At 42.8% G+C, this 26,285-nt stretch overlaps 1 protein-coding gene across 5 annotated transcripts in view; it reads right to left on the bottom strand.

The window, feature by feature from the left end:
- Window positions 1-5,148: 5,148 nt before the first annotated feature.
- The window catches only part of cabin1 (calcineurin binding protein 1), a 39,162-nt gene continuing 18,025 nt past the window's right edge, over window positions 5,149-26,285 (bottom strand). For 4 of the 5 annotated variants that reach the window (XM_085425010.1, XM_085425012.1, XM_085425013.1 and 1 more), the window contains 9 exons: window positions 24,746-24,859; window positions 17,304-17,467; window positions 17,121-17,217; window positions 16,325-17,011; window positions 13,696-13,770; window positions 9,779-10,040; window positions 7,419-7,580; window positions 7,089-7,291; window positions 5,149-7,006 (listed from right to left, as the gene is read on the bottom strand). In XM_085425010.1, the coding sequence (XP_085281136.1) occupies window positions 6,863-7,006; window positions 7,089-7,291; window positions 7,419-7,580; window positions 9,779-10,040; window positions 13,696-13,770; window positions 16,325-17,011; window positions 17,121-17,217; window positions 17,304-17,467; window positions 24,746-24,859 (1,908 nt within the window). In that variant the 3' untranslated portion in view covers window positions 5,149-6,862. The remainder of the gene's footprint in view (window positions 7,007-7,088; window positions 7,292-7,418; window positions 7,581-9,778; window positions 10,041-13,695; window positions 13,771-16,324; window positions 17,012-17,120; window positions 17,218-17,303; window positions 17,468-24,745; window positions 24,860-26,285) is intronic. The other variant, XM_085425011.1, reaches the window with a different exon arrangement.

Raw genomic sequence — 26,285 nt, 5'->3', positions numbered from 1 at the left:
GGATGACCATGACTTTTAAGGGTAGCCCAGGAGTGGGTGGGGCCAGGGAGGCCATCCTTTTGAAGTGGCACAATGATGGGTTGGAGTCCAACTGTGATTGGAGAGTGCTGGAAATCAAAGAGACTTAACAGAGGCTTGATACCATCCCCACAGGAAGGTGGGGGGGGGGGGGGGGGGGGGGGGGGGGTGAAAGAAATGCATCTTTATTAACTGCTAAGAGACTTTAAAAACAAATAGAGATGGACTTCCGTGCTGCAGAACACATAACTCAGTCCAGCAAAACCTGTGTAAATATTTCCCTCACACACACACACACACACACACACACACACACACACACACACACACACACACAGAGTCTGCTCATGAAAATGCCATTTAGTGTGTTTGTGGTTAGAAAAAAGTCATTATAAATTCATTTGGCACAACTGAGAGAAACACAGCTGAAGGTCTGTGTAAACGGGTTAATGCACTGTGGTCTGTGTGTGCATACAGGTAGGGTCTATTTTTTTTTTTTTTACATTTTTCAGAAAATCAGCAGTGTTTTCAATAGCTTAGTTAAAGTACACAGGCTTTTCTCATAAATACATTGCATAAATCTGACATATTGGTCTGGAAATGCACACATACACACACATATATGTATTTTCATATTCTATATATAATACATTTTTTCATCATCTCCTTTACACTTTCCATCAAAGGCACCCACAGCAGTGGGTGGGAAACTCTATGTAAACCCATAATGACGATGACAACATGCACTCTTTCTGCAGGTAACTTTCACCTGAGGGCTTTGTGTGAAGCCTGCCAGGTAGTGAAGACTGCATGGAAAGAGGGGGGGGGGGGGGGGGGGGGGGGGGGGGTATGTGTATTCAGGTGTCTAGACAACCCCTGATAGATAATCTCATTAAACTGGTTCCCCTTGAAATGAGCACGTTTCTGCAGCATGGAGAAAGCCCAGGCAATTAACAGCCAGTTAGCACCAAAGGCCCAAGTCAGCCTTGAATGGGACAGGAGGGGTCAGAGAATAAAGACCTGGCACAACAATCCAGCCATCCTCCAGCCCTCCACACACGGGACAAAATCCACAGCTGCGTCTTTGCTCGCAGGCCCGTCTCCTCCTGCATCATGCCACTCGCTGCAGGCAAAAGAATTTATTAGAAAACTGCAAGTATTTGCATAGAAGGGAAAGAGAGAGAAAACCACAGTTTCCCTTCTTGCCTCCACCAACACACACACTCACAAATTTGAATTAAGTGAGTTTCACATCTCATTGAACCTCTTTTTCTTTTTCCTAGCACAGACACATCACTTCCAGTCAGGTTTCTAATTGTAATCCCATGTATGTGTGCTGCATACAATGCCTTCTGTAGGCCCAAACCCTTTTACTCCCACACACCAAGGAGTCTTTTGTTCACGTGTGACTGTATGGATAACAGCTCCGGGCACAAAACTGCGTGTGATATACGAGCGGCTTTTACAGGTGAGGAGCGAAACACAGAGGTGGGTTTATGAGACAGCAGAATTGGCAGTTGGGTGTGCATAAAGAGGCGCGAGAAATAAAGTCTCCCCTGTGAAAGTATTGAGCAGCCTGTTTAAGACTTTTGTGGAGGGTCGATGTAGAGTAAAGAAAAAAAAGGAGGAGGGGTGACATTCAGCTTTTAATGATACACTTAAGAGATCGTGGTCTGATAATTTACCTATGTTAAATGCCCTGATGCAGGGCTCTCCACTCTCTCTGTGGAATTGGCCCTCCCCCCCCCACCTTATGTGAAACACAAATACACTGATGCTCTCCACACTTCTTCTCTGGTCATGTTTCAGGGGACCAGAGAAGGGGTCACGCAACTTTTTTGGCTGTTTGTCAGCAACGCGAAGGGCTGAATTCTCTTTAGATCACTTCAGCTTTAGCAGAGGAGAGCATGTCAGCTTCAGAGCGGAGGTGTACATTTCAGCAGCGGCAGTGTCAATCCCATTACGCAGTGGTTCTGAAGGCGACAGGTGTGACTGCTAAAGGCCTCAGTGCGGGGCCAGGCAACAAAAAGTCAGGGTGTACAGAGCCATGACAGAGAGCTTATGTAAGAGCAAGCCCAGGGGAGATTTAGGCTGGATGACAAATCAGGGAGCCTGTCTGGAGAAGACTGATAGAGGCTGCCAAAGCCCAAATATACTCCATGAATAAGGCTTTTTTACTAAAGAATGTTCGAGGGTGACAGAAAGGGTCTTGCGCTGCAAAAAAAGACTTATCAGAGATACGCTGTGTCGCAGTGACTCCTACTCCCAGATCACCTTCAGCAGAGCTCTTCTACCTACCAGGTGTCAGTCTTTGGCCATTTGCTTTAACTGCACAGATCTCCCTGTGCTCAGCATTTAACAGCTGCCAATATACAGCCAGGGCCGAGGGATCAGACGGCTCTCTGGCAGCCCAATAAAACGCCCCCTTGAGTGCAATGACGAGAAATCTCACACCTTTTGCTCACATTAGCCATGCAGCGTAGTCCTTTTGATGCTAAATCAGCCACATTGAGTGGTTTGTAGAGACAGCAGCCGGCAACTAACACGACGAATGAGAGGAACGATCAATTTACTTTAGATCGTTGGAGGTGCTGTGTTATGATTGGTCACTTTAAGAAAAAAGTTGAGGAAAAATGGGAGAGAGGATCCTTCCATGCCCCCTCTGACATCCCTGTCCTAAATGCAGAGTGGCCGTGATCTCATCTACACAAACTTGGGGCTGGGGGACCTCACATTTGGTCCACCACATAAGAAAACAAATCTCACATCTAGCTTGCCTGGCAAAGAGGGCAAATGACAACTTCACAGCACTTCATAAGAAACTCCTGGAAGTTGCTAATGAAGACTAATGGCTTCCCTTGTGTCAGAGATTTCACACCACTGTGCACAAGCCCTTTGACCGCAGTCAGTGTGGTCAGATGGCTGCAGGAGTTCAGAGGCTGTGCAGCTCCACCACCAGCAGGAGGACTCAAAGAGGAGAAATCCATCTTCACCAGAGCTGAGTCTTAGGAGGTGCACAGTGCCCCAGTTGTGAATCTCCTTAAGGCAGATGTGTGACATTGCACAAGATGAAAAGAACACAATTTCAGCTGTCCTGAAATGAGTTTTGGGAGTTTTTGGTTTTAAGTTATTTGATCACAACAGAAAATAAAATGCAGACAACGGGAAATAGTGGGAAATCCAAGTCACCATGTGTGCCCCCCAAAGGTTTGTGCTTTCTTTAAGTGTGGGACATTTATACTGTCCAATGAGAGTTGTTTGTAAGGTGTCTTAACACTTCTATGGTGCTTTCCTCTGACTAAACAGAGAGTTGACTCAACATTAGAGCAACAGCCTCAAACTGCACTCATAGTTGTCAGATTGCTTAAACGTGACTTTGTTACAATACAGTTTGCTAAATGTGTTACTTTGTCTGACATGAATAATAAATGCTTATGTAATCTATTGTAAATGTATTATTAAAAGGACACTCATATGCCATTTCATTAGGTACAGCAGCTTGCTCGCACCAATATCTAATCAGCTACTCACATAGCAGCAAGTGAATGTGGTCAAGATGACCCGCTGAAGCTCAAACTGAGCATCAGAATGAGGATGAAAGGTGATTTAAGTGACTTTGAATGTGGCATAGTTGTTGTTGTTGCCAGAAAATCTGCTGGGATTTTAACACCCAACCATCTGTAGAGTTTACAGAGAATCGTCAGTTTTTAGGGAGAAAGATGCCTTGATGATGTCAGAGGTCTGAGGAGAATGCTTTGAGCAGTGAGGCAACAGCAACTCAAATAACCACTTGTTACATTGAAGGTAGAAGAGCATCTCTGAATGCATGTTAAACCTTGAAGCAGATGTGCTACAGCAGCACAGGAGTGCAACAGGTGCCACTCCTGTCAGCTTAGAACAGAAAACTGAGGCTACAGTTCGCTGGGGCTCACTGAAACCGGGCAACAGTAGGCTGGAAAAATGCTGCCTGCTCTTACGAGTCTTAATATCTGCTGCAGCTTCAGTGCGCAGGGTCAAAATGTGGTGTAAACAACATGAAAGCATGGATCCATCCTGCCTTGTGTCAGTGACTCAGGCTGCTGCTGGTGGCGTGATGATGTGGAGGAAATTTTGTTAGCACAGTTTTGAGCCCTTAGTACCAACTGACATGCCGCTGAAACCCCACATCCTATTGCTGCTGACCATATCCATCCCTTTATGACCACAGTGCACCCATCGTCTAAGAGGATAGCACACCATGTCACAAAGCTCGGATCATCTCGAGCTGGTTTCTTGAACATGACAATGAGTTGTCGTGTACTCCAATGGTCTCCACAGACACTAAATATTAACTCGACAGAAAACATCTGGGATGTTAATATGAACCAAACTCTGAGGAAGGATTCCAGCATCTTGTTGAATCTGTGCCATGAAGGTCCAAACCAGTACTAGCAAGGTGTAGGTAACATAGTGGACAATGAGTGTTTATACTTGGAAATAAAACTAACGTACAGTTTCAAAAAATGTTGGGGTGCTGTGTAAAATGCAAAAGGCATATGATAAAAAAAGAAATAAAACTGTTTATATTATAAAGAAAACACATCAAGAGTTAACACTGAGAAATCACCTGAAAAAGCATCTCAGAATGAATAAGGTTAATTAGTAACATGATTGGGTATAAAAAGAACATAAGACAGGCCGAGTCTTTCAGAGGTAAACGTGGGGAGTTCACTGCTCAGAGTTCATGTGGGTAAAACTTGAACGTAAGCAGCAGGTTTGAGAAGGCATTAATATTTACAAGACTAGGAGTGACACATTCTATTATGCAGACTGCTTTCAGGGAAATCATCGTTTATTTCAGCAAGCCAACGCCAAAGCACAGTCTGCACATGTCACAGCAGCATGCTTGAGTGCTAAACTGGGCTGTCTGCAGACTAGACCAGTCAGCCAGTGAAAACATTTGGTGCCTTAAGAAATTAAAGATAGAACAAAGGACGCTCTGAAGCCTGAAACATTATGATGCAAAAGTTGGAAAATATGTCAGCAGTGTTAAAAGAACAAAAGAACAGGTGATGCAACAGAGCGGTCAACATGCTACCGTCTCCCCCAGGGTGCTGGCAAATTACAAAAAAAATTAATTTTAAAAATTAATTCCATTCAGCTTTTATTTACATTTTACACAGCATCCCAACATTTCTGACGTCACAACTTTTTCAGCAATCAAGTGAAGTCAAGCAACAGCATGTAAGTACTTACACTGTATGATGAGAATCTCCATCCGCACCATATCAGTCTGCATCCACGACTCTTGTAAGTTACAGCTGGTTTCCCCAAACAAACCATCTAATTTGATGCACACATTGCACCTGATAACAAACAGCACACACAGTGCAGATCGTGTGTTTCTCAAATATATTTTTGGTTTGACATCTATAATGCATTCAGTCCAGACACAGAGAACAGTTCCACTTCAGCAGCCTGCACCAGAGGGGAGCTGGGCGAAGCTCGAGCTCAAGCCTTTGACCCGCTCGCCCTCTTTAGCCGCGTTACATTCCCAGAAGCTCGGCAGAACAATAGAAAAACTATCTTACACCAAAAAATAATCGTGAAATAAAATACAAAACGTTTCTTCTTTTATCAAGGGTGATAGTTTACAATTATTCACTTGTACGCTTTCTTTGAAAAATTATGTTTTAGACAACTTTCAAGAAACATAATCAGTAAATAACTTTCTTTAACATCTTGTATAGAAAACAAAACAATCTTTAAAAAACATTCTGTTGTCTTCCTCTGAGTTAAGCTAGATTGTGACAAATTTACCAAAATGGTTTCAATGGAAAGGCATCGGGATTAGAGAGTCCTGCTCGGGACGCGCCAAAGATCGGGAAAGATCACGAAAAGTGCTTCTCGAGCTTAAGAGTTGACCGCTGAAAGCCAAAACATGTCAGAAAGATACTTGGATTTTGATACGTACCAAAAAAAAAAAAAAAGCTAATTTCCAATAACCCCTTCCCATATGAATACAGATCAATGCTGGTGACATGGAGGTCCATCCTGGTAAGAACTGTTCCTCTTAGCTACAAATGCACATGAAAGGAAAGAAAGAAAAAAATAGTACAAGGAATACAGTGAGTACAAAAATAGCGCAAAGTTAAGTGCAAACTGAAAAACATCCCGAATGTTAAGTGTAAACATTTTCAACCTGCTACATGTCATGAGGCCGCGTGGCTCGTTGTCTCCACGGGCGAACATCAAACGCAGCCGATTGTTCTTGTGTCCTTTGAAATATTTCGTGTAGCAATGCATTGTGTCCTGGAGATGAACATCTCATGCCCAAGTAAACTATCAGAGTGGAGGACAGCAGGTGCATGCTGCTGAGCGCCCATCCAGACCGAGGCGCCTCAGTTCGATGGGCTCGTGAGACAACTGGAAAGCTGCAGCTTGGCGATATAGTTAGCACACAACATACGAGAAGATGCATAAACACGGGACTGGCTTGCTTTAAAGGCTGATTTTTTTTTTCCTTTTTCCCCAAGTTGTCACAGGAGAGCTCAAAAAGCTAAAGAGTGATATGCATAAATGGCACATTACAGACATGCTGTGAGACGAAAGCCATCATTGTCTGTCATATACATCATCACCAGAGCAACACTGCGACATGACAGCCGATGAGAATACTGCAGTGGGAGTGCGGGGTTTTTTGTTTTTGTTTTGCAATGCACGTGAGGGGACAAGAGCATCAACACAGACAGCTGCAGAGGTATGAACATCCTGTTTTTTTTGTTGTTGCTTTTAAGAATTGGGGGAAGTGGAGTTTGGCAAAGTCAGGCCTGGATGTGTCATGAGTTCAGAGGCCTTCCGAGGCTCAGATGTCCATGTAGTCGTCCTCCTCGTCCGACTCGCTCTCCAGAGACGACTCCTGGCTGGATGTCTCCTGCACCTCCAGTGCCGGCTGGGTCAGAGTGTCCTTTTTGACTGTGGCTGCGGACTGGGAGGACAGGATGACGTTCTGTACAGGAGCAGACAGCAGGGGTCACTGTTGAGTGCTGGGACAACAGAGAGCCGTATGCGTGGTAATTGAGAGTGCTTACCTTAAGTCTCTGTTTGGTTTCCTCTGAGATGCTGCCTTTGGGGGAGAGAAGCGTGGGGGTCGGAGGCGTTACTGTGATTTCTGGCGGGAACTTGGTAACGGTGGAAGGGATGAAAAGCTTTGGCATGTTGGGCGGGACTCGGGAGCGGATTCGGCTGGGGTCTGGAAGCTTCGACTGGTCATTGCTGGCATACTGCTGCTGGTCTGAGAGAAAGAGCGTGGAAGAAAAAGAAAGAAGGCGTGCACAGTCACTAACGGTGCTGTTATGTATTATCTGTTGAATCCAATCTACGCATGTTTTTGTAAGACACTTTGATTCTTAGGTAATGACCTGGGCAAGGTTGTATTGTGCTACATGTGGCAGTTTCCCCCTGAAACCAGCCTGCTGCTGATTCCTGCCCCTGCTGGGACACAGTGGCGAGTTTCATCTGCTGGCAAAGGTGCGACTCCTGCTGTCGGTACAAAAGTCCCTCTGCAGGCTCCTCCCGCTCCTCTGCGAGCAACAAATAACATGTTAGGGATCGATTCGACCCAACAAAAAACTTTGCAAGTGCGCAAAAACTGTGCTTTCAATTTACAAAACAAAACAAATAAATCAGTGTATAAAAAGAATAAATATTGCAGCAAATTGTAAAATGTCAGCTTTTATAGCAAATCATTTGGACACTGACAAGAAACATTTCTTTTCAGAATGGTTTCCAGTGCTTTTGATTTAAAGTTGCGTTGCGTACCATTTCACTTCCTCTCTGCTTTCCTTCTTTAGCACGACTAGAGGCTGCGCGCGCACACACACACACGCGCACACACACACACACACACACACGCACGCACACGCAGAGAAATGTGTTTTTGACTAGGGGTCCCATGAAAGTCATCAGGAACACTCACAAGCGACTGATTGTTTACAGGTCGCCGATGAATGAGGGGATTATTTCGTAATAAATCTCGTTATATTTGGCATTTATTAGCAGACAATTGACAGTAACAAGTTTCCCTTTGATTGGGACCTCACAGCCTCATTCATTAGACAAGCATTTGTAATGAATGCAGGAACACTGCTGCTAACACTAACTGCAAAAATTCCCCCTGCAGCTCAGACACGGACACAAATATGAAAACAAAAATTATCTAATACGTTTTCAGTCTTCACCCATAATGTTGCCTAGGAAACCGTTACATAACACACATCAGTGCAGTGCTGCTTCATACCGACCAGTGTGTGTTTGCACGCACATGCAAACACACTTTTGCATGTGTTTTCAGACTTCAAAGGTCATGCAAGTTTAGGAAATGGACATGAAGCTATACAACTTCATAATATGCAGCTCCTGGTTACGCTCTCGCTAAATGAATGATGAATGCAATTCAATAAGTAATAATAATAATCACCAGTGTGTCACGGCAAGAGATATTTGTACTTCAAGGACAATTTCTAATTCTCTGTGGGGAAGAACAGGAAGAGACCTCCTGTAGATGCAGGTTCAGGGAGGGGCAGCTGTCTGCTGCAAATGGTTGGACAATGATGGGAAGCAATGTTCATCAAAATGCCAGGCATGACAGAGAGACGAGACACACAAAGAACCCTGATCTGAAATCTGTGATGGTGGTAGAAGTGTAATACCCGGTATTCTGAGACTTAATGCAGCTTTATTAGTCAAACATAAAAAACCCTAAAAAACTACTAAACTGCAAGTTGCCTTTGTCTTTTTATATTTCCGTTATTGCGTTCATGGTTAAGAAAATATAACTCCTACTGTGAGTTGGTTTGGCCACATGTGTTTTCTTCTCTGTACACAGACACACATGAAAGATTCACTGGTTCTAAGCTGCCTGCAGGTGTGAATGTGAGTGTGAATAATGGTCTTTCCTGTGACTGACTGGCAGCCTCCTTCACTACCGCCTGGTTAACAGCTAATGAATGATCAAATGTTTCATTCATGTCTGTCAATGCAACTTAAACATCCCTATGTGTATTCATTTTCTATGTATCCATGTATCCATGTCTGTTATTCTACCTGTGTAGTAACCCTGAGGGAGCTTGCCCCTTGAAAATAAAAGGTTCGTTTAAACTACCTTTCTGTGTCTTAAGAGTAGAAACAGGTAAGAAAGGCAAAAGAAAACAAAAAAAACCCAAAACTTCGTCAACAACATCATGACCGTCGTCAAATGTCGTCAAATGATTATTCTAACTAACTGATGCTAAATCTACTGACCACAAAGAAAAGGTTCACACACTGAATTTGCATACTACAGATTCAAGCTCTCAGCCTTTAGAAATGTCAGTTCTACTCATCCTAAAAACCTAAAGAGGAAAGAATGACATGTTTTGATAGCAAACACGAGATAAGCTGAATATTCATTATGAGATCTGCGGTGATTAAGCCAAAGCCTTCGAGGAGCTCACGTAGGCACACAGAGTCACAATCTGGAGGATGTGAATTTCTCAAACTCTTGTTGGTGGACTGACAAAACCCAAAAGGCAAAACATAACCAGGCCAGAGCTTGCTGTTATGTAACTGAGCTGCTGAAACCCACAGGCGCCCTCTGCTGGTCACATGGACACTGTAGTATCATTAGAAACTGGAGCTCCACTTAAAGCAGCAGAATTTAATGGAAAAACTGCATTGATTTTTGTCTGCAGAATCAGAGGACGTCGCAACATTTGATGTGTGTGGGAGGAGGCCGCTGTACCTGTCTGTGGCAGGAAGGCCATGGCTGCAGAAGAGTGGCTGGCTCCTCTCCTGTGCTGTGGCTGATCGTGGAAGCTTGAGGTCTGAGGTCTGGGCAGCTTGCTCAGGGGCTCGTACACCACCTTGGCTTGGCTGTCCTGGGTGGACAGCGGGTGGCAGGTGGAGTGGCTGACCAGGACGGGCGTCGGTAGGGAGGCGGGGAAGAAGAGGTCTCGTTGCTCCTTTGTGTACTTAGGTGTGGTCGGGGCATCGCTCGAAGCCTGCTGAAGACAGAAAAAAAAAAAAAAAAAAGACAAAGCAGCATTCATGAGGAGGTGTGACTGACCTTGGCTAACCACCCCCTGCACCGGCAGACTTCTGAGTACTGTACATCCTCTCCCCTTGAGACAGAACTGCTGTGAGACTCAGAGAAGCAGAGTCGATATTTCTGCACTTTTCAAACACACATCAGCCGTGCTAGTTTTGCCTCTTTCACACAACAAGTAATGAATCCTTTACAGAGTTTCGATGCCGCTCCTCGGGGTTTCACGGGCTGGCAGCACTTGCCCGCTGGACTGTGTGTTGGGTTATGGTGAGCTCAGATCTGAGCCACTTTGGTGGATGTCCTTTTGAGGACCACTTATAAACACAAGAGCTGCACAAACAACCTATGACAACAGCCGCCCTGCTCCCACAGCCGCTGTCATGGCAACACAGAGGAGCACAGTTAAAAGGAATGAATACACCTTCTCCTCTAGTTTTTATATCTAAATGGATAAAAAGTTGGATGAAAAACAGCTTTTCTAAGCACATGACACACAAGATGCTCGGTCTATTGTGCAAACCGAGCCAAAATGTGAGACATTCAGGAATGAATTCATTTCATATTGACTAGAAGGCTACACCGACATGTACAGCATTAATTATGCAGGGATGGAAAAGAGGCAAATATGACTTCATACTTGCAAAAGAATCTGTCAAAGCTAAACTGCATCTGCTACAGCTCTGTTAAGACATCTAGGGTCATAGTATATATTCTGTCATGACAAGTGGCCTTTGACAGATATAGTACGTTAGCTCAAGAAAATTTGGCAATAACAGAGCTCTCGTCCCAGTTCTCCCTGGGTGTCTGCAGGGAGATGAAGTCAAATTGTGCTCGGCTTCACAGCTGCGTGCAGTGAAGCTTCCCATGGGATTCACACAGCAGAGAACAGGCAAAATTAAACAAGCAGAGTAGCCTTCCCAAAGCTTGGAGAGCAAAAGATCCTCCAGCCCAACGCAGAGCAGCACAGTAGCTTAAAGCAAGCAGCAGCTCCGTAGCCGGCTTTGATGATTCATATCTCATGAATTAAACATCCCCAATAGAGACACCAACAAGTCAGCTGGACTGTGCGCTTAGAAAAACATTAGATTGCAGCACGTAGCATGAAGCCAGTATTCAGGGTTGAGCGTTCCCGTGTGGTCGAGGTCCAACAATGAACCGAAAGACTGTTCTCTGTCATCACAGATCGGGCTGTCGATCAGATTAGAGCCGCGGCAGATCTTTCCAACACAGAGGAAACAAACTTTTTCCATTAAACTGCCCTCCAAAAATGAAGCAATACTGGCATTTCACTGTGAAGCAAACAAAACGTATTTACTGAAGTAAACCCATAATGTTCCAGCTCAAATACAGGAGTGTTTTTAATAAAATACCTCCACCAATTCAGTGTTATCCTTATTTAACTTATCCTGGGCTTTTGTATAGCCCCTCAGTTCACATTCACCAGTTGACAGCAAATTGTATGGACTCCTCCAGTGAAAACAAGACAGAGGACAACACAGCTGATTTTCCAGCTCAGCACTCAAAGGACTCCCTCTCCCTCCCCCTCTATTTGTGGGGGCTTGAAGGAAATGTGTGAATCTGCAAGCGACAGGGAAAAAAAAATATTCCTCAAGCTACGATCTACATTACCCACCACATACAAATGTAAGCAAATGCAAACCACGACAGGTATTGGTGCCACAATAATTACACATTAACAGCAGTTAGATAAGACTACAGAATGAGCTTTGATGTAGAAAAGCACCCTCCGTTTGTCACATCCTGGGCATGCAAGGACACTCACCAGTGCATACAGGCCACCTATCAGAGTAATCCACTGATTTTCCTGGCTCACAATGGGCCTTTGGGCAGATGACTATGCACATAGTAAAGGCAATATGTGTGTATTAGCTTATATGGGAAAAAATCTGAGAAGGTGGTTAAAAAAATAAATTACAATGCTGGTGATTTTCCTTTGGCTCTGGCAGTCAGGCGGCATGACTGTGTCTTGTTAAGAATCCATGTATGAGCTGTTAAGTATTAGTCATCCAATATAAATGATCATGATGAAATAAAGTGGTCAAATTTAAATTCTTTTTGAGTGTGGATGCATCTGGGTTTAGGCTTCTGCAACCGTAATAATGGCATTATTTAGACATTTCAATTTTCTCACATTTAAATTATTCTAAACTGAAATAACATAAGTCAGCATACAGTCCCCGAAGTGAGCTAAAGGCTCTTTACAGCGTTTTTTCTACTCCTGGCTCTGTGTGATGTCAGCGAAATTGAATTTCTGTGGCATGCTGTTTATGAAGTGCAGCAAATCAGAAATAAAAATGTCTTAAAGGGACATTGGTCTTAAAGGGAGAGGATCCCTAGTTAAAGACAGATGGTGAACTGAGGTGGCTGCACAAAGGCCCAGTATAAGTTAAATAAGGAATTCACTTCTTTATGCACATTATAATTAGCCTCTTTAAGGTAAAAAGAAGATAAACAAAATAATGTGAAATTAAATACATGTAGATAAAAACAAAAATATAATTTACTGCTACTAATTAACAACTGTAGTTTTTACACATGGCGTCTTCCAGCTCTCTGCAATCATCTATGAGTCAAGCGTCGCGTGGAAAGTAGACAAACGAATAAAAAGACCAAGATGAACAAAAGGAATCATGCAGAAAATAAGATGGTGCGATCGCTGAACTGGGGAAAAAAAAAACACAGATTTATTTTGCTTACAACTGTGGTACACATGAGCCTGAAGTTCAGGGAACATCACCGTGACAACAGGATGTGGGCAGAGAGACCCTTGATGACTGTGTGGGCAGGAGGAGGGATGAGAGGGGGGGGGGGGGGGGGGGGGGGGGGAAGAGAGACACTGAACCAGAGTGAGGCAGAGCAAGTAATGATTCGATGAGGAATCCGTGTACTGGAGACAAAACTGAGATAACGTGCTTAGGCACTAGCTGATTGTCTGCGATTACACAAATACTAAGTATTTACTCATTTCTTTCACTTTATCTTAAAAAAATGAAAGACATCATATGCATATTGCCTGTGCAAATAAACAACCTGAATATCAGTGTCACGCTGAAAATGATGACAAGTTTGGCAGCGACTGAGTGAGGCTGAAGGGACAACAGGGAGCATTCACACCACGCTTTGGGCTATATTTAGCACTGGCAGGCAGGAGCAGGTTAGACTTGAAGTCTGGGAATTACCAAGTTAGTCATCACTTTAGCACATTTTACTACAGATGCTGCACACTTAACCCCACACATAACACAGAACATATATTATAACAAGTGCTATTATGAGCTAAATCAGCAGACATGTAACACTAGAATTAAACTTCCTGGATTCGCCAGATGGGTGAGCTAGACGATTGTAGTTTATAAGACATTTCTGGTGTCCTGTTAATTTGTTTTGAAAGAAAACCTTAAAATTTGTGTTTTGCTATGCAACGCACATCCCAGGATCTTTCTTTTTTTTTTGCATCATCTTTTATAATGAAGGAATAGACCCATAGTTAAGCACGTGCTACAGGGAGCTACACCACAAGGATGAGGGAAAATGTGAAGGTGTGGGTGTAGCAGAAAGGTGGCAGATGAACATGCTGAGTTACAAAGGTTTACCTGTCTTTGGGCAGAAGTGGCCAACTGTATCTGACAGAACTTCACAGCCTGGTCCAGAGCCACATCCTCATCAACCTGAGACAGGAGAAAAGGCAGAATAAGGATTTTCGAGCAGAGGAACGCAGTGTATCTACAGATAATCAGATTCCACGATGTCAACTTGTTCACATACGTTTCCGTGCAGTATAAATACAGAAGCAATGATTATAGCACCACAAATTCATCAGATTTCTGAAGTGACCTGTCCTGAGAAACATACAGTGTTAATTAATCCTCATACACCAACGCCAAACCGACAACAACTTAATCTGATTCTGAGCCAGCACGATTTTTTCTCTCCTCAGCTTTCGCATCTGATCATTAGCACAAGTAAAGAAAGGCGTAGTTAAGCTGGTGGATGTGTGGGAGTTGGCAAGCTTAGCTAGAGAACAACACCGCACACTCGAAGCTGGAGTAGGCAGCCAGGTTTTGGCATCTTCGGGGACACAAATTGGATAATAACCTTTCAGCATATTGTAACTCAAGTACTCTGAGAAAGATCTAGAATCTACCACTGATTGTTTTCAGGTTTTAGAAAATTAAACCCCGATTGGAGAATTTAGGCAATCACAGGTCTTTGTTGTCCAAATGTTTTCCAGTTTATAGGCATGTGTTAAAGGTCCTCCGTGACTGCGAGACATAGTTGTCTGTATGAGTTAAGCATACAACTTCCACCCAGAGGAGTGGGCGTAAGGCCTGTGAGAGGACAAATATTTAGGGGGACTTTATTTTTCCTCTATCGAATTTTTGTCTGTGGCAGCTTTAACAGCTGCGTGAGCATGTTTACAGCGACGTTCGCTGTCTGCAGCAATTCAGGGACCCCCAAAGGGAGGGAATTTACAGCATCCTCAATCGAGTTTTCAAACTGCTTATTGTAGAAACAGATTGAGTCAAGCTTCAACATGTCACAGAGGACAGCCCTCTGCTTTCATCTGTAGCTCTCTGCAAACTCTTTACTTGTTGAACTTCCTCCCCACAAACACACAAGGATGCATGTGTGTGCATGCTTATTTGCCAGTTAGAACTTCTCAAAAATCCCTTGCAAACTCCCCCCCCCCCAATTAAAAAAACCACAAAAAAGCCCAAAAAATATCTGACAGGTATGGAGGACCAACGCCACTTTCTAGAGAACTGTAATGGCATCATTAACAGACAGTGTTTGTAAACAATTGAGCATTTGAACAAATTCTGAACCAACGCAATGTTCACATGATGATGCGCATTTGAGGATCTTTTTTGAGGTAGTAATGAGCAACCAGTATTCTCTACTCGTCAAGCTGAAATACTTTGATGGCAGGAAATGCTCAATCTACATACACACTTAGTGGGTTTTTGTTTTAACACCTCAGCAGAGAGGTTAGAGACTGAAAAATGTCTTGAGTGTGATATGCAGCACTGCTGACATAAACAAAAATGAAAAAAAAAATCAAAAGGTACAGATTTAAAATATAACCATGTGCAGGTGTGTTTTGGGGGGGAAAAAAGAAAAGAGAAAACAAAGCATTTGCAGTTTGTGTAAGTAGGTACACAACCACAAGATGGCTTTGGAAAATGTCCAGGCTTATTAATTGCGTGATTTGGTGACAGGAAACATGTTGCGCCTGGCTCTGGCTTTTAGGTACGGCTCTGAGAAAATTATTCTCTAAGCTGTTTCTTAAAAAGCACAGGAAAAAGAATCTTGCTGCAAAGCTAAGCGCCCAGAAAAACCAAGCAAACGATGCAGACAGTAAACCACTCCATTCAATTTTTTATCTCATTCTTGCTGTATTTTCAAAGTTTATATTTTTCCAATGGAAACCACATGGCTATTCTATTTTAACTATCTTAACATAATTCATTAAAAGAAGCTTTCTGTTTCTAGAAATATCCTACAAAGTTTCCATTTCTGTGTATGCACTTTGTCACGGCACACTTTGCATCAGTTGTGCTGGCAGTGTAAAAACAATCTTTCATTATCAATTATACTTTGATGGCAAAAACTAGCCGGGGCTGACATGAGAAAACAATTTGCTTTTCAGTGCAGAACCTGATATCAATATATATCAATGTGAAAAGTTAAGAGGCCAATCACAGGAATTCATAAAGTGAAATGTAGTGATAAATTTCACTGTATCTTTAAATCAGCAGTGACTGAGCCAAAGTGGTTTTTGCATGCTTTAGAGGTGGATATATATATCATGAGAGAGAGAGAGACAAGCGAAAGAGAGAAAATATGGCTATTCCTATTTAAAAATACCAAACTACATTTAGAGTCAGCAATCTATTTTAGAAATAACAGCAAAAGGACGGGACACACCGAGGTTGAATTTGGGTTACTCAGAGTAAAAACAACCGCACCTTGAGCTGTATTTGCTGCAGAGCTCGAAAACTCAAAGTGGGAAAGTCCCTGATTGTCAATAGGAGTACTGTTACTAATTCAGTTAGAAAAGGGGTTTCCCGAGTCCAAATTATTTTAGGAGGATTCTCATTAAGAATGTATGACTTTGCAAAATATCATTTAAAAAAAATGCAGTGCGGTTATTGCAACAATAATGTTACCTATATGTGCACAGTGAAGACATGTGGTGTGGCACATCTGCAAGAGGTTTACCTGTTTTATGAGCATATAAGTCTCTGACATTATCTTTTCAATGCGCCCCAGGTCGTAGGTCATGACTTTCTGGCCTTGTTGCCACACTCTGTAGGCATCAAGCAGGAGGGTTTTTCCAGACTCTACATCCTCTAGAAGTTTCCTCTTCCTGTTTGGCTTTCGTAGTAACCCCTGATCAGTCCCACTCGCTGCCACGGTGATTTTGGGTGCTGAGGCTTGAAGCTGCTGCTGTCTGGAACTGATACTTAGCTCCTCCAGGGAAAGTTCTGGTGTCCGGCTGATGTCAGTGACTTTCTGCTGAGGCTCAGTGCCACTCACTGAGGTCTCAGCCTGTGTTTGGGTGCCCTGAGAATCTGTGGCATTAGAGGGTTTCCTCCAGTGGCAGATGTCCAGGTCCATGGGTTCTGCAGGCCCTGCTTTATGCCCCTCATTCCCAGGAGTCTCTGCCTTCCCAGGGTAGCCCTCCTGAACCTTACTCCCTTTATCTATTGACGGTAGTGGTGATGGGGTGAGTTGCGCCTGGGAGGCTTCTCTTGGACCTGGATCAGTAGCACAGGCGCCCTCTGTGAGTCCAGGCTTCTTAGGCACGGTGTGTTTGCTGTCATCTGAACTGGGCTTGTTGGATGTGTCTGTTGTGGTCATCTCCCCCATGGAGGGCGCAGGCGCTTTCTGAAGCTGCTCAGACACCTGAAAAAGAACAGAACCTGTCAAAACATGAAGTGGGTGCATGCCAGATGTGTAAAACACTGAGTGGCTCTCGGCCGTGCATGTGCACAGTGGGCTGTAGTAGTCTTACCCCAGTGAGACTGTTCAGATTGTCCTCCAGGACTTTTACAGTTAGGAAAAATGCTCTCTTGGCCAAAACCTGGCGATCAACATCCCGTAAATACTTCCTTCAGAAAGAAGGAATAGAGATGTCATGGAACGAATAAAAGACATATGACAGAATTAACATCATCACACAGAACGTGGTGCTTACTTTCCCTGGTCAGGGGTTCTCTGCAGCATAAAAGAGACTTTCAGCAGAGTATCGTGATCCTTGAGCTGAGACAGCACCTCCAGCAAGAGGACAATGGATCGGTTCATATGAGATGCAAAACTACCCGGGCGATCAATCTCATCTACTGGAATACGCCAGATGCCCTGGACAAGACAAGGAGAAAACAAAGGAAAATGCACAGTTAGGTTTGACTATTTTACTCATCATTGTTGCTAGCAGTTGGAGTAGGAACAGTCAAAAGAGACAGTGCAGTTACCCAAGAGTATTTCAAACTTCCCAGTGAAGCCAAATGATCTCCAGCAGCTCAAACAAAAGTTACCGCTCAATATTCCAAAAGTCCAATTTGTAAAATTCTGAAAGTTTGTGTTTTTATAAATGCTCTCTGCTGCTATTCTAAGTTCTCAGAGGCATGTGGAGGGCATGACACAACGGAAACAATTAACGGGGACATGTGGAAAAGCTGAAAGGAAAGAAGGTAGTGGGGAAAGCAAGAAAAATTAATGTGACTGAAACACATGGCTTTCAAAGAAGAAAGCCCTAATGAGGGGATGGAAAGGCTGCAGGAGAGATCTAGCGGTCTAGCTTGCCATGTAGGAGATATTAAGAGAGAGGGGGGCTTTCTCTCTGGGTGCACATGATGGGCAGTCTCATTAGTGCTCAGTTCTGTCCAAGCAATGAAACAGACCAACAGACTAGCTGCCAACAAACAACGTCCTCTTCCCCCCCCCTTCTTTTTTGTTTTTTTAAATGGAGCACTCCACCTTTTCAGTGAGCACATGTCCACTCAGCAGGTAAACTGAGGAGAGGATCTGCACTCTGAAGCTACTGATGCAAGTGCAGATGGTGGCCTAGGCAGCACACAGGCTTCAGTCGCAAAGCACATGGCACATAGTACAGTTACAGACTCTGTGTGTGTGTGTGTGTGTGTGTGTGTGTGTGTGTGTGTGTGTGTGTGTGTGTGTGTGTGTGTGTGTGTGTGTGTGTGTGTGAGAGAGAGTGAGAGAGAGAGACAAATAAAGATGACCATATCAGGATGGAACAAAAACAAATGAGATGGCTCTATCAGCTGCTGGAGGCATGGGGAGCATGGCGCTCCTCCTAACAGACCGCTCCAGATTGTCAGATGACATTTTCAAATCCACCGGAGAGGAACAAAGCAGGAGAGATAAACCTATCAAAACAAAATCCATGCTTGAAGATGCACCTAGAGCCTTTTAACCTAGAAAATTAAATGAAATGCAAATGAATCCCAGAAAACCTGATACATGTTGTTTTTAAGCATTCCTAATTTCTGTTAGTATTTTTGTTGTACATAGGAATCTTTTTGTACTGTTTTTTAAGCAACTTTTGTGATGATAATTAAAAAACCCCCCAAAAAAACAGAGGTCAGGAAAGAAATCCCACGAACATTGCTCAAATGTCTGCACAAAGACAAGAAGATTTATTTATGATGTCATGCGACGCAATCAGGCCAGGCTTGGGAAGGTTTTTAACCTTTCAATAAGCCTCCAACATTTCATGGAGAAGAGTTGTTCTTTACAGTAGCATCCAACCTCAGCAAATCTGTTTAGGGAAGCAGAGCCATGGGTTTACACAGATTATGAAGCAGCACAGCATCTAAAGCAGATTTGTAAGACTTTAACTGCAATAATTTTAAGCATCTTTTTTCTCCCTTTTTGCTGCAGAAAATATGAACACTGCTTGATATCTGGAGCTTAAGCCCAGACGTGGCCAGTAGATCACGTAAGAATCAGGCAAGGGGTAAGACGCACAGCAGACAAACTCATACTTTAGATGTGTTTTTCCAATTAAATAATAAGCTGGTTAAAAGGGAAAAGCAGAAAAAAGGCAAAAAAACAGCTATTGGACTTTACAGTTATACTGAACTGGGGAATTCTTTGTTTGCAAGCCAAATTAAAAAAAACTGGCTGTCTTATCTACTTCATCTTCTCATGTGTAAACATGCCATGGACAAGGAAAGGCATGAAAAAAGAAAGTAAAAAGGCAGGAAAGTTCCACAAATTAAGCGTTGCTGTGTCTTAAAGCAACGCTATCCCATGTTACATCAACTACAGTTTCACTATAACCAACTACAACTTTAGATTGTACGATTTCGAGGGGTGGGGGGGATCCAAGATGGCTGGTCTCCTGCTAAAGCCATGAGCATTTGGCAGGTTGTTGGTGTAATTTTATATCTTCCTAAATTCTTCTCTGCATTAGTCCTGACATGCAGAAATCTGAAGAATCTAAAGAATAAAAGACTCCAGGAGTGTCCTTTACAGTTCTGTGCAATCTAACAGAAACATCACAGATTTAAAAACAGCTCTACTCCAAGGTACAGCTACTATAACACAAATTTGCGCTCGATTTTGAAAAGAAAAAAAAAAGTCAGAAGGAACGAGAGGAGGCAACTCACCATCACCAAAGAAAGCTACTCCACGACGCCTGTGTTAGTATTCTTTTGGACAGTTTCCTGTTGGTGGTGGCAGCACCAGCAGTGCCTCCACCCTGAAAGAGGCTCACGCTCTCAGAGCCAGGGGTGGGCTGCATTTGGGTGCTAGGGCAGCAAGAGCTGCAGAAGAGGAGAAGAGGGAAGCACAGCTGCACATGGCAGAACAGGAAAAGAGAAAGAGAATGGCAAGAGGAGAGACTGTGCCGGAGTCTATAAGCTCAGTACGCCACTGACAGTAGAGCTGACTCGTTCTTCTCCTGATTTCAAACCCTGCCATCTCAAAACAAAAACACCCACGCACTCCATCTCCGCTTTCCCCCTGACCCCAGCCTGCTGGAGTTCTCCACCCCCCCCCCCCTCCCCTTCTCTCACTCACTCTCTCTCTCACTCTACACAGCATACATCCAATCCTCGTAGGTCTACGCCAGCCAATTGGAGGCTGGTGGAGAAACTCCCGCCCATTAGTGCACACCCACACAATACACACAAACAGGGGAGTGCCAGAGAGAGAGAGAGAGTAATGAGGAAGCAGAGCAATAGAGTGAGGAGTTGAGTAGAGTGAAAAAGAGCCAGGGGGAGGGGTAGAGCGTGATCAGCCTGAAGACAGAGCAACAGGAAAAGAACAAAAGAACATAAACTGGCTGAAAAATGAATTCAGTGCTACCTCATCTGTGTAGTGTGATGCATCAAGAGGATGACAAACCAATAGTGAGAAAGGAAAGGCAAAACTAGCAGAAAAAAAAAGTCCCTCAAGGTTTGTGTAAGTAAAGCCCTCCCCCCGCAATCAGCCACACAAAACAGTGTGAAGAACGGTGCTGCCTGAACAGATTGTGTTGTGTACACATATTTCCTCAGTCAGCCAGCAGCACAGCAACAGCAGCCCTCACCTTCTTGTTTTCCTCTCCTTTAACTCTGGTCGTCTCTCTCCAGCTGGCCACCAAAAACATACTAAGGAAACACACCTTGTTTTTCCCGCTTCCTGTTGTGAGTGTAAAAAGAAGTGCTGAAAAATATCGAGCTCACTCAATTACAGAGCAGGAGAAGGCAATGAAAAACAGACTTGCAGCCAGAGTTAACCCTCCAACATGCAAATCCAAATATCAACTTGTACAAAATGAATTCATTGGGCCAACACGCCTCCTCTAAGAGAGGCAGAAAAAAAAAAAACACAACAAGGTTCTCCTAAGTGAGGCTCCACCTACAGCACGCTGCACAGCTGAACACACAAATGTTTGAGTCATACGTCAACTGACTCAACTGTGTTACCCTATAATATAACAAGACAGCGAAGCTCACCCATAAACAAAGTTAGATTCAAGTGGTTGAATTAAACGTGAATGCTCACCCGACACACACGCACAAAAAAGGGTATCATTTCAAAACATGACAGAAGCGGAGTTACGTCTGTCTGAAATATAGCAACAAGCACGCCCATTTTCTCTGGAGCTACGTGAGTGGGTGGAAGAATATTCAAGTAAGATGAGTGCGTGTGTGTGGCGGGGGAAGGAAGGAGGTGGTAAATGTGCCTGAGTGAATACTCAGGGACTCCTCACGACTACTCAACAGTAGTCTTGTAGCTAAAGCCGCCTGCTGTTACAACAGCATTACAAGAAATATCATTACAACTCAGTTTTCTCACTCTGTAAACCACTGTGGAAATAATGGCTACAATAATCCCACTACATGCCTGTAATGACGACACTGAAACCAAACAGGGTGATTTGGAAATTCAGAAAAATCAGTATGTGATGTTGATGTTACATCACATTATCTGTATAGTTTAAAGGGCTGAAATACGATATACTGAATCCTGTTACTAATGAGTCTTTGGTGGCAGCCGAGTCTGAGTTTATAACATGCTCACTGGATTATAAACATGTGACATCACTTGGGTCATAAATAACAAATTGCAGACTAAAGAGGAAACATTTCTGCTTTGTATGAAGTGTGACAATACACACATCAATAATGTAAAGCTAAATTATATATTGGTATCTGCTACCAAGTTTAATCATTATTCAACAAAAACATATAGTATGTTATACTCCTTGTTTGAATGAAGCTTCCGAGCAATGCGTTTGGGCTAATAATATTTTCAAACCCAATAAAACTGACATGGGACTTAGTCAAAACAAAGTGTACGTGTTGCTCCCTTAAAACCAAACTGCATTTTACATCTATTCCCTGCATCTGAAAAGCCAAACATTTTAAAAATTAGTTTAATTTAATTTATACAGCGCCAGCAACAGCAGTCGTCCCAAGGCTTTTTATATTGTAAAGTAAAGACTCTACAGTAATACAGAGAAAACCCCAACAATCAAACGACATTCTCTGAGCAAGCACTTGGCGACAGTGGGAAGGAAAAACTTCCTTTTAACAGGAAGAAACCTCCACTCCCTGAGCCTGGTTCTGCTGAGGAGAAGAGTAAAAGAGCCAGAGATGAATAATTAATGATTAAATGCAGAGTGGTGTATAAACACAGAGGTGAGTTAGTGCATCATGGGAATCCCCCATCAGTCTAGGTCTATTGCAGAATAACTAAGGGAGGATTCAGGGTCACCTGATCCAGCTCTAACTGTAAGCTTTAACAAATGGAAAGCTTTAAGCCTCATCTTAAAAGTAGGGTGTTCATCTCCCAAATCCAAACTGGGAGCTGAAGAGGGGCCTGAAAGCTCAATGCTCTGCCTCCCATTCTACTTTTCAATATCCTAGGAACCACAAGTTCCTGAGAGAAGTGCTCTGTTAAAAATAAATGAATAAATAAAAGAGAATCTGTCTAGACAGACATTTATGCTTCTTATGTATGCTTCTTTCTGCAGATGGATGTGCTTTATTAATGTGTTTTGCTTCTTCTTTTCTTTCTATCACAATTACTTTAATGTCATAATCACATCCCACCTTATACTGGTTCACTTGTGCTGACAACCACACTGATAAATTATGCAGCATAACTTCATCTGGATCATTTCTTTACAGCAGTATGTAGGTTACTTTGTGCAGTTAATGTAACCCTGCCAATGCGAGAGGGAAAAGTAGGGCATCATGACCTACATTAGGGAACTTAGTATTCACCAACAGGCTCAATGAGGTGTGTACTCAGCTGAGAGTCAAGTCTCTTTGACATCAAGAGGCGCCACGCATCATGCCACATGTTTGATGTAATCACACTAGCACATCAGACCTGCTGCAGATGAAGACATGAGTTGAACACACAGAGAATATTTAAGAAAAAGTCACACTAAGTGATTAGTTTGTCTCAAATGCAGCTGTTGACTGTCTGCTGAAAATTACTCACCTAAAGGTATAGTTTTCCTGAACGGTTCAAATCCACTTCAAGCCAGCAAATCTGTGTGCGCCTAAACTTAAAGACTAGGGGAAAACAGGCATTTCTCATTCATATTTAGAAAGGTTTAGATTGTCTTATGGCAGATACAGAGTGCTTGGTTCAAAGTGAACAGTAAAGCTCCAACAGTTGGTATGCTAGGGTGGCAGGTTTGCCTACAGAAGGGGCTCTGAAACAACCCAGTGGGAGCCAAAGAGCAGCAAAGCTTTCCTCTAGCTCAGACCTGGCCCTCATCGTTTCCAGTCAGTTAACATTCTGTAGCCGACATTTGACTCTACAGCCCACACAACCAATTATGTCCAAAATAAGGTTCACTGCTAAAACGTGCCTGACAACTGAATGATACAAGGTGCTGACATGATGTAACATTCTGTTTGTATTATCTGGCATGTTAGTGAGAGTCTTTACGCTTTGACAAATCACACAAAGAGCAAATAAAAAAGTAACCTTTTTTCTGCACATGCTGAGAAGGCATAGTATGTGCTTCAAGTGAAAAGAGGTAAACAGACTGACATGCAGAACAGATGACAGATTCTGACAGTAATCTCCTCCTCTGGTACCCAACAGAGGTCTCATAATTCTGAAAGGCAGATAATGCAGTGATGGCCCACTGTGTGACTCAGATTATAGTAGTGCTTGTCTTTAGTGATCCATATATAGGGCTGATTTTTGTGAATCCAATTGATTCGTGTGTGTAAACCTAACTATGGAATGCCAATTATTCACAGCAAGCTGCACAGATCACCGAGTCCCAAATGATCTGAACACTTAATGTCAATAAATGTTCTTACGTTCTTATGCTGAGGCTAAACTTTATACAGATGAGACAACAACCACCTGGGTATGCATGCAAGTAATTTGGGATCTCTTATGTGACATGATTCTTGACTCGTTTTTGGAGCAAGTCTTACGTGGCCACAACAAGAACTGCAGTTTTTTGCACTTCTGTGTTTTCAGTTCCAGAGGCTGCTGCTTGTTTTAATGGCATAATAATAACCCTCTTATAAAACATGCTCACATTCAGCAAAAGACAATAACTAAATGCCAAGTGTTCAAAATGGAGTATTAGTGGTAGATATGGCCATTGTTTGTATATAATCTACAGCTACACACAGGTGCTACAGTCTGAAAAGCATCTTGGAGAAGTCTGTTTCGTATTTCTCTGATGTGTTTATAGCACTCAAGTTTTTCCTTTTCATTTGTAAATATTGTAAAAGATAATGACTGTAAATTTTGTGGGTTGTTCAAAATTTTAGGTTATATTTATTAGAATACGATGTGGAATATTCACTAAATTAATTTCGGCATGCTTGTACAGTCATAACCCGGCCCCATTATTTATGCAATATTGGCCTTGATAGCCATGACTCACGTAAAATATTTTAACTTTAAAATAAAATAAAAAAGTCTTTGGTGCAAATGCTTGATGGTTGGCAATATATCGAGTGATGAAATGGCTGTTCAAAAACACATTAAACATGTAGTGGCTTAATGACATATTAAAGGAGGAAGTGTGTGTGTGTGTGTGTGTGTGTGTGTGTGTGTGTGTGTGTGTGTAGGTGTGTGTGTAGGTGTGTGTGTGTGTGTGTGTGTGTGTGTGTGTGTGTTTAGTGAACTCTGACTTACATTGAACAGGTTTGTCTTGTTTCTTTCACAGAAAAGTCCTTGTGCTGGCATGTGCTTCAGCTGTTGCCATGGGACACTGCTTCCTAGCAACACATCTCTAGCCCACTGTAGGTTCTGTGTCGGGAAAAAAGCAACAACATACATTCGAATGTACAACATTTATCTGTTTTTTTTAAATATATATATACACACACACACACACACACACACGCACACACACACACATACATATATGAATAACGCATGAAAAACATTTGCAATGTAAACATCTTTTCATATCGAGATGACTCACAAACTAAGCAGTGCCTAACCAGTGCCCTGTTGAAAACAAGATTGGAAACCACCACCACTTCATGCTACCTGTCACAATCCCACTGCCCATAGCATAAAATTAACAGGCTTCCCCTCTTTCCAAGTTTGAAATGTGAGAATAAAAATGACCAGCCAATGTAAATGGAACAGAGGCTTTTAATACTCAGTGTGTCACGTTGTGGAGGTGTCTAAGCAACCTGTGGCAACAGCATCAAGTGACTGTCATCCACTCAGTGCCGGGGTACATTTGCTTTCCTCCATGTTAAACCTCAAGGAAACCTTACCAACGGTTTCCTTGAGCCTAATACTAACTAGGTAAGCCTCAATCAAAAGTTATTGTACACTAAACTGAGTCTAATGGAAATTTCCTTTACTGAACTTGATTTCAGTGCTTGTTTAGACTACCGAGGTCAAATGAGGATATAGAAAACACCTAACACTTTACCACACCCAATTTACCTTTATTCAGTTTGGGGAAAGACTGTATTTATTTAAGAAAACAAAAACTAAAGTGGTAACAGAAGGTTGCCATCTCAAGTAAAGCTCATTGCAGTCTCCTTGTGCCAAACTGGCTGAGAGAGCACTGCGCACCACCCACACACACCTCTGCCCACAAAGCCTCATAGCCAACACAAGCTGTTTCAGCAGCTCATGTATCACTGCAGAGCTCACAGTCCCACAAGAAAACCAAAGAAAAACAAAGAAATGGAAAGCTCTGGAGTAATTACTATAGAAATACAGATAAATACATAAGTAATTGGAGAGGAACCTCATTTTTTCATTTTCATTTCATTTTAGTGTCATCTTTAATTACAGCTGTGTTGTCTGTGACATCTTTTCCTGAGTCCCACGTTTTCCCACAGGCTTACTGGACAAAGCAGCTTCACTTTCAAACCTGGTATGTTTTATTGACATTTCATGGTGTTGGCTTGAAATGCTGAAGTTGCATTCACTGATTTTCACAAGAACATGTTAAAACATGGTGTCTATTCAGGTGAAGGCAGCCATCCAAATGAAAAAAACAAAACAAGCCTATCAGTGACATGAGATGTCTTAGTAGAACCTGGAAGACCGCCAAAGATATAAAGACAACTAAGGCGCAGTTCTCTGTTACAAGACCAAATCAGGCACATTCTTGAAGAGGTAGTAGAATAATACTGAACAGTCAAAAGGACCCTAACCCTTTTATGAATGTAAATAGCACAAGGTTAACCTCAAGTTGTAAATA

Source organism: Rhamphochromis longiceps, linkage group LG12, assembly GCF_057381845.1.
Source record: "Rhamphochromis longiceps isolate RC_006_pf linkage group LG12, R_longiceps_female_GT1.1, whole genome shotgun sequence".
Classification (NCBI taxonomy): Eukaryota; Metazoa; Chordata; class Actinopteri; order Cichliformes; family Cichlidae; genus Rhamphochromis; species Rhamphochromis longiceps.
The sequence above is the reverse complement of the archived record's forward strand: the minus strand, read 5'-3'. Positions and strand labels throughout refer to the sequence as shown.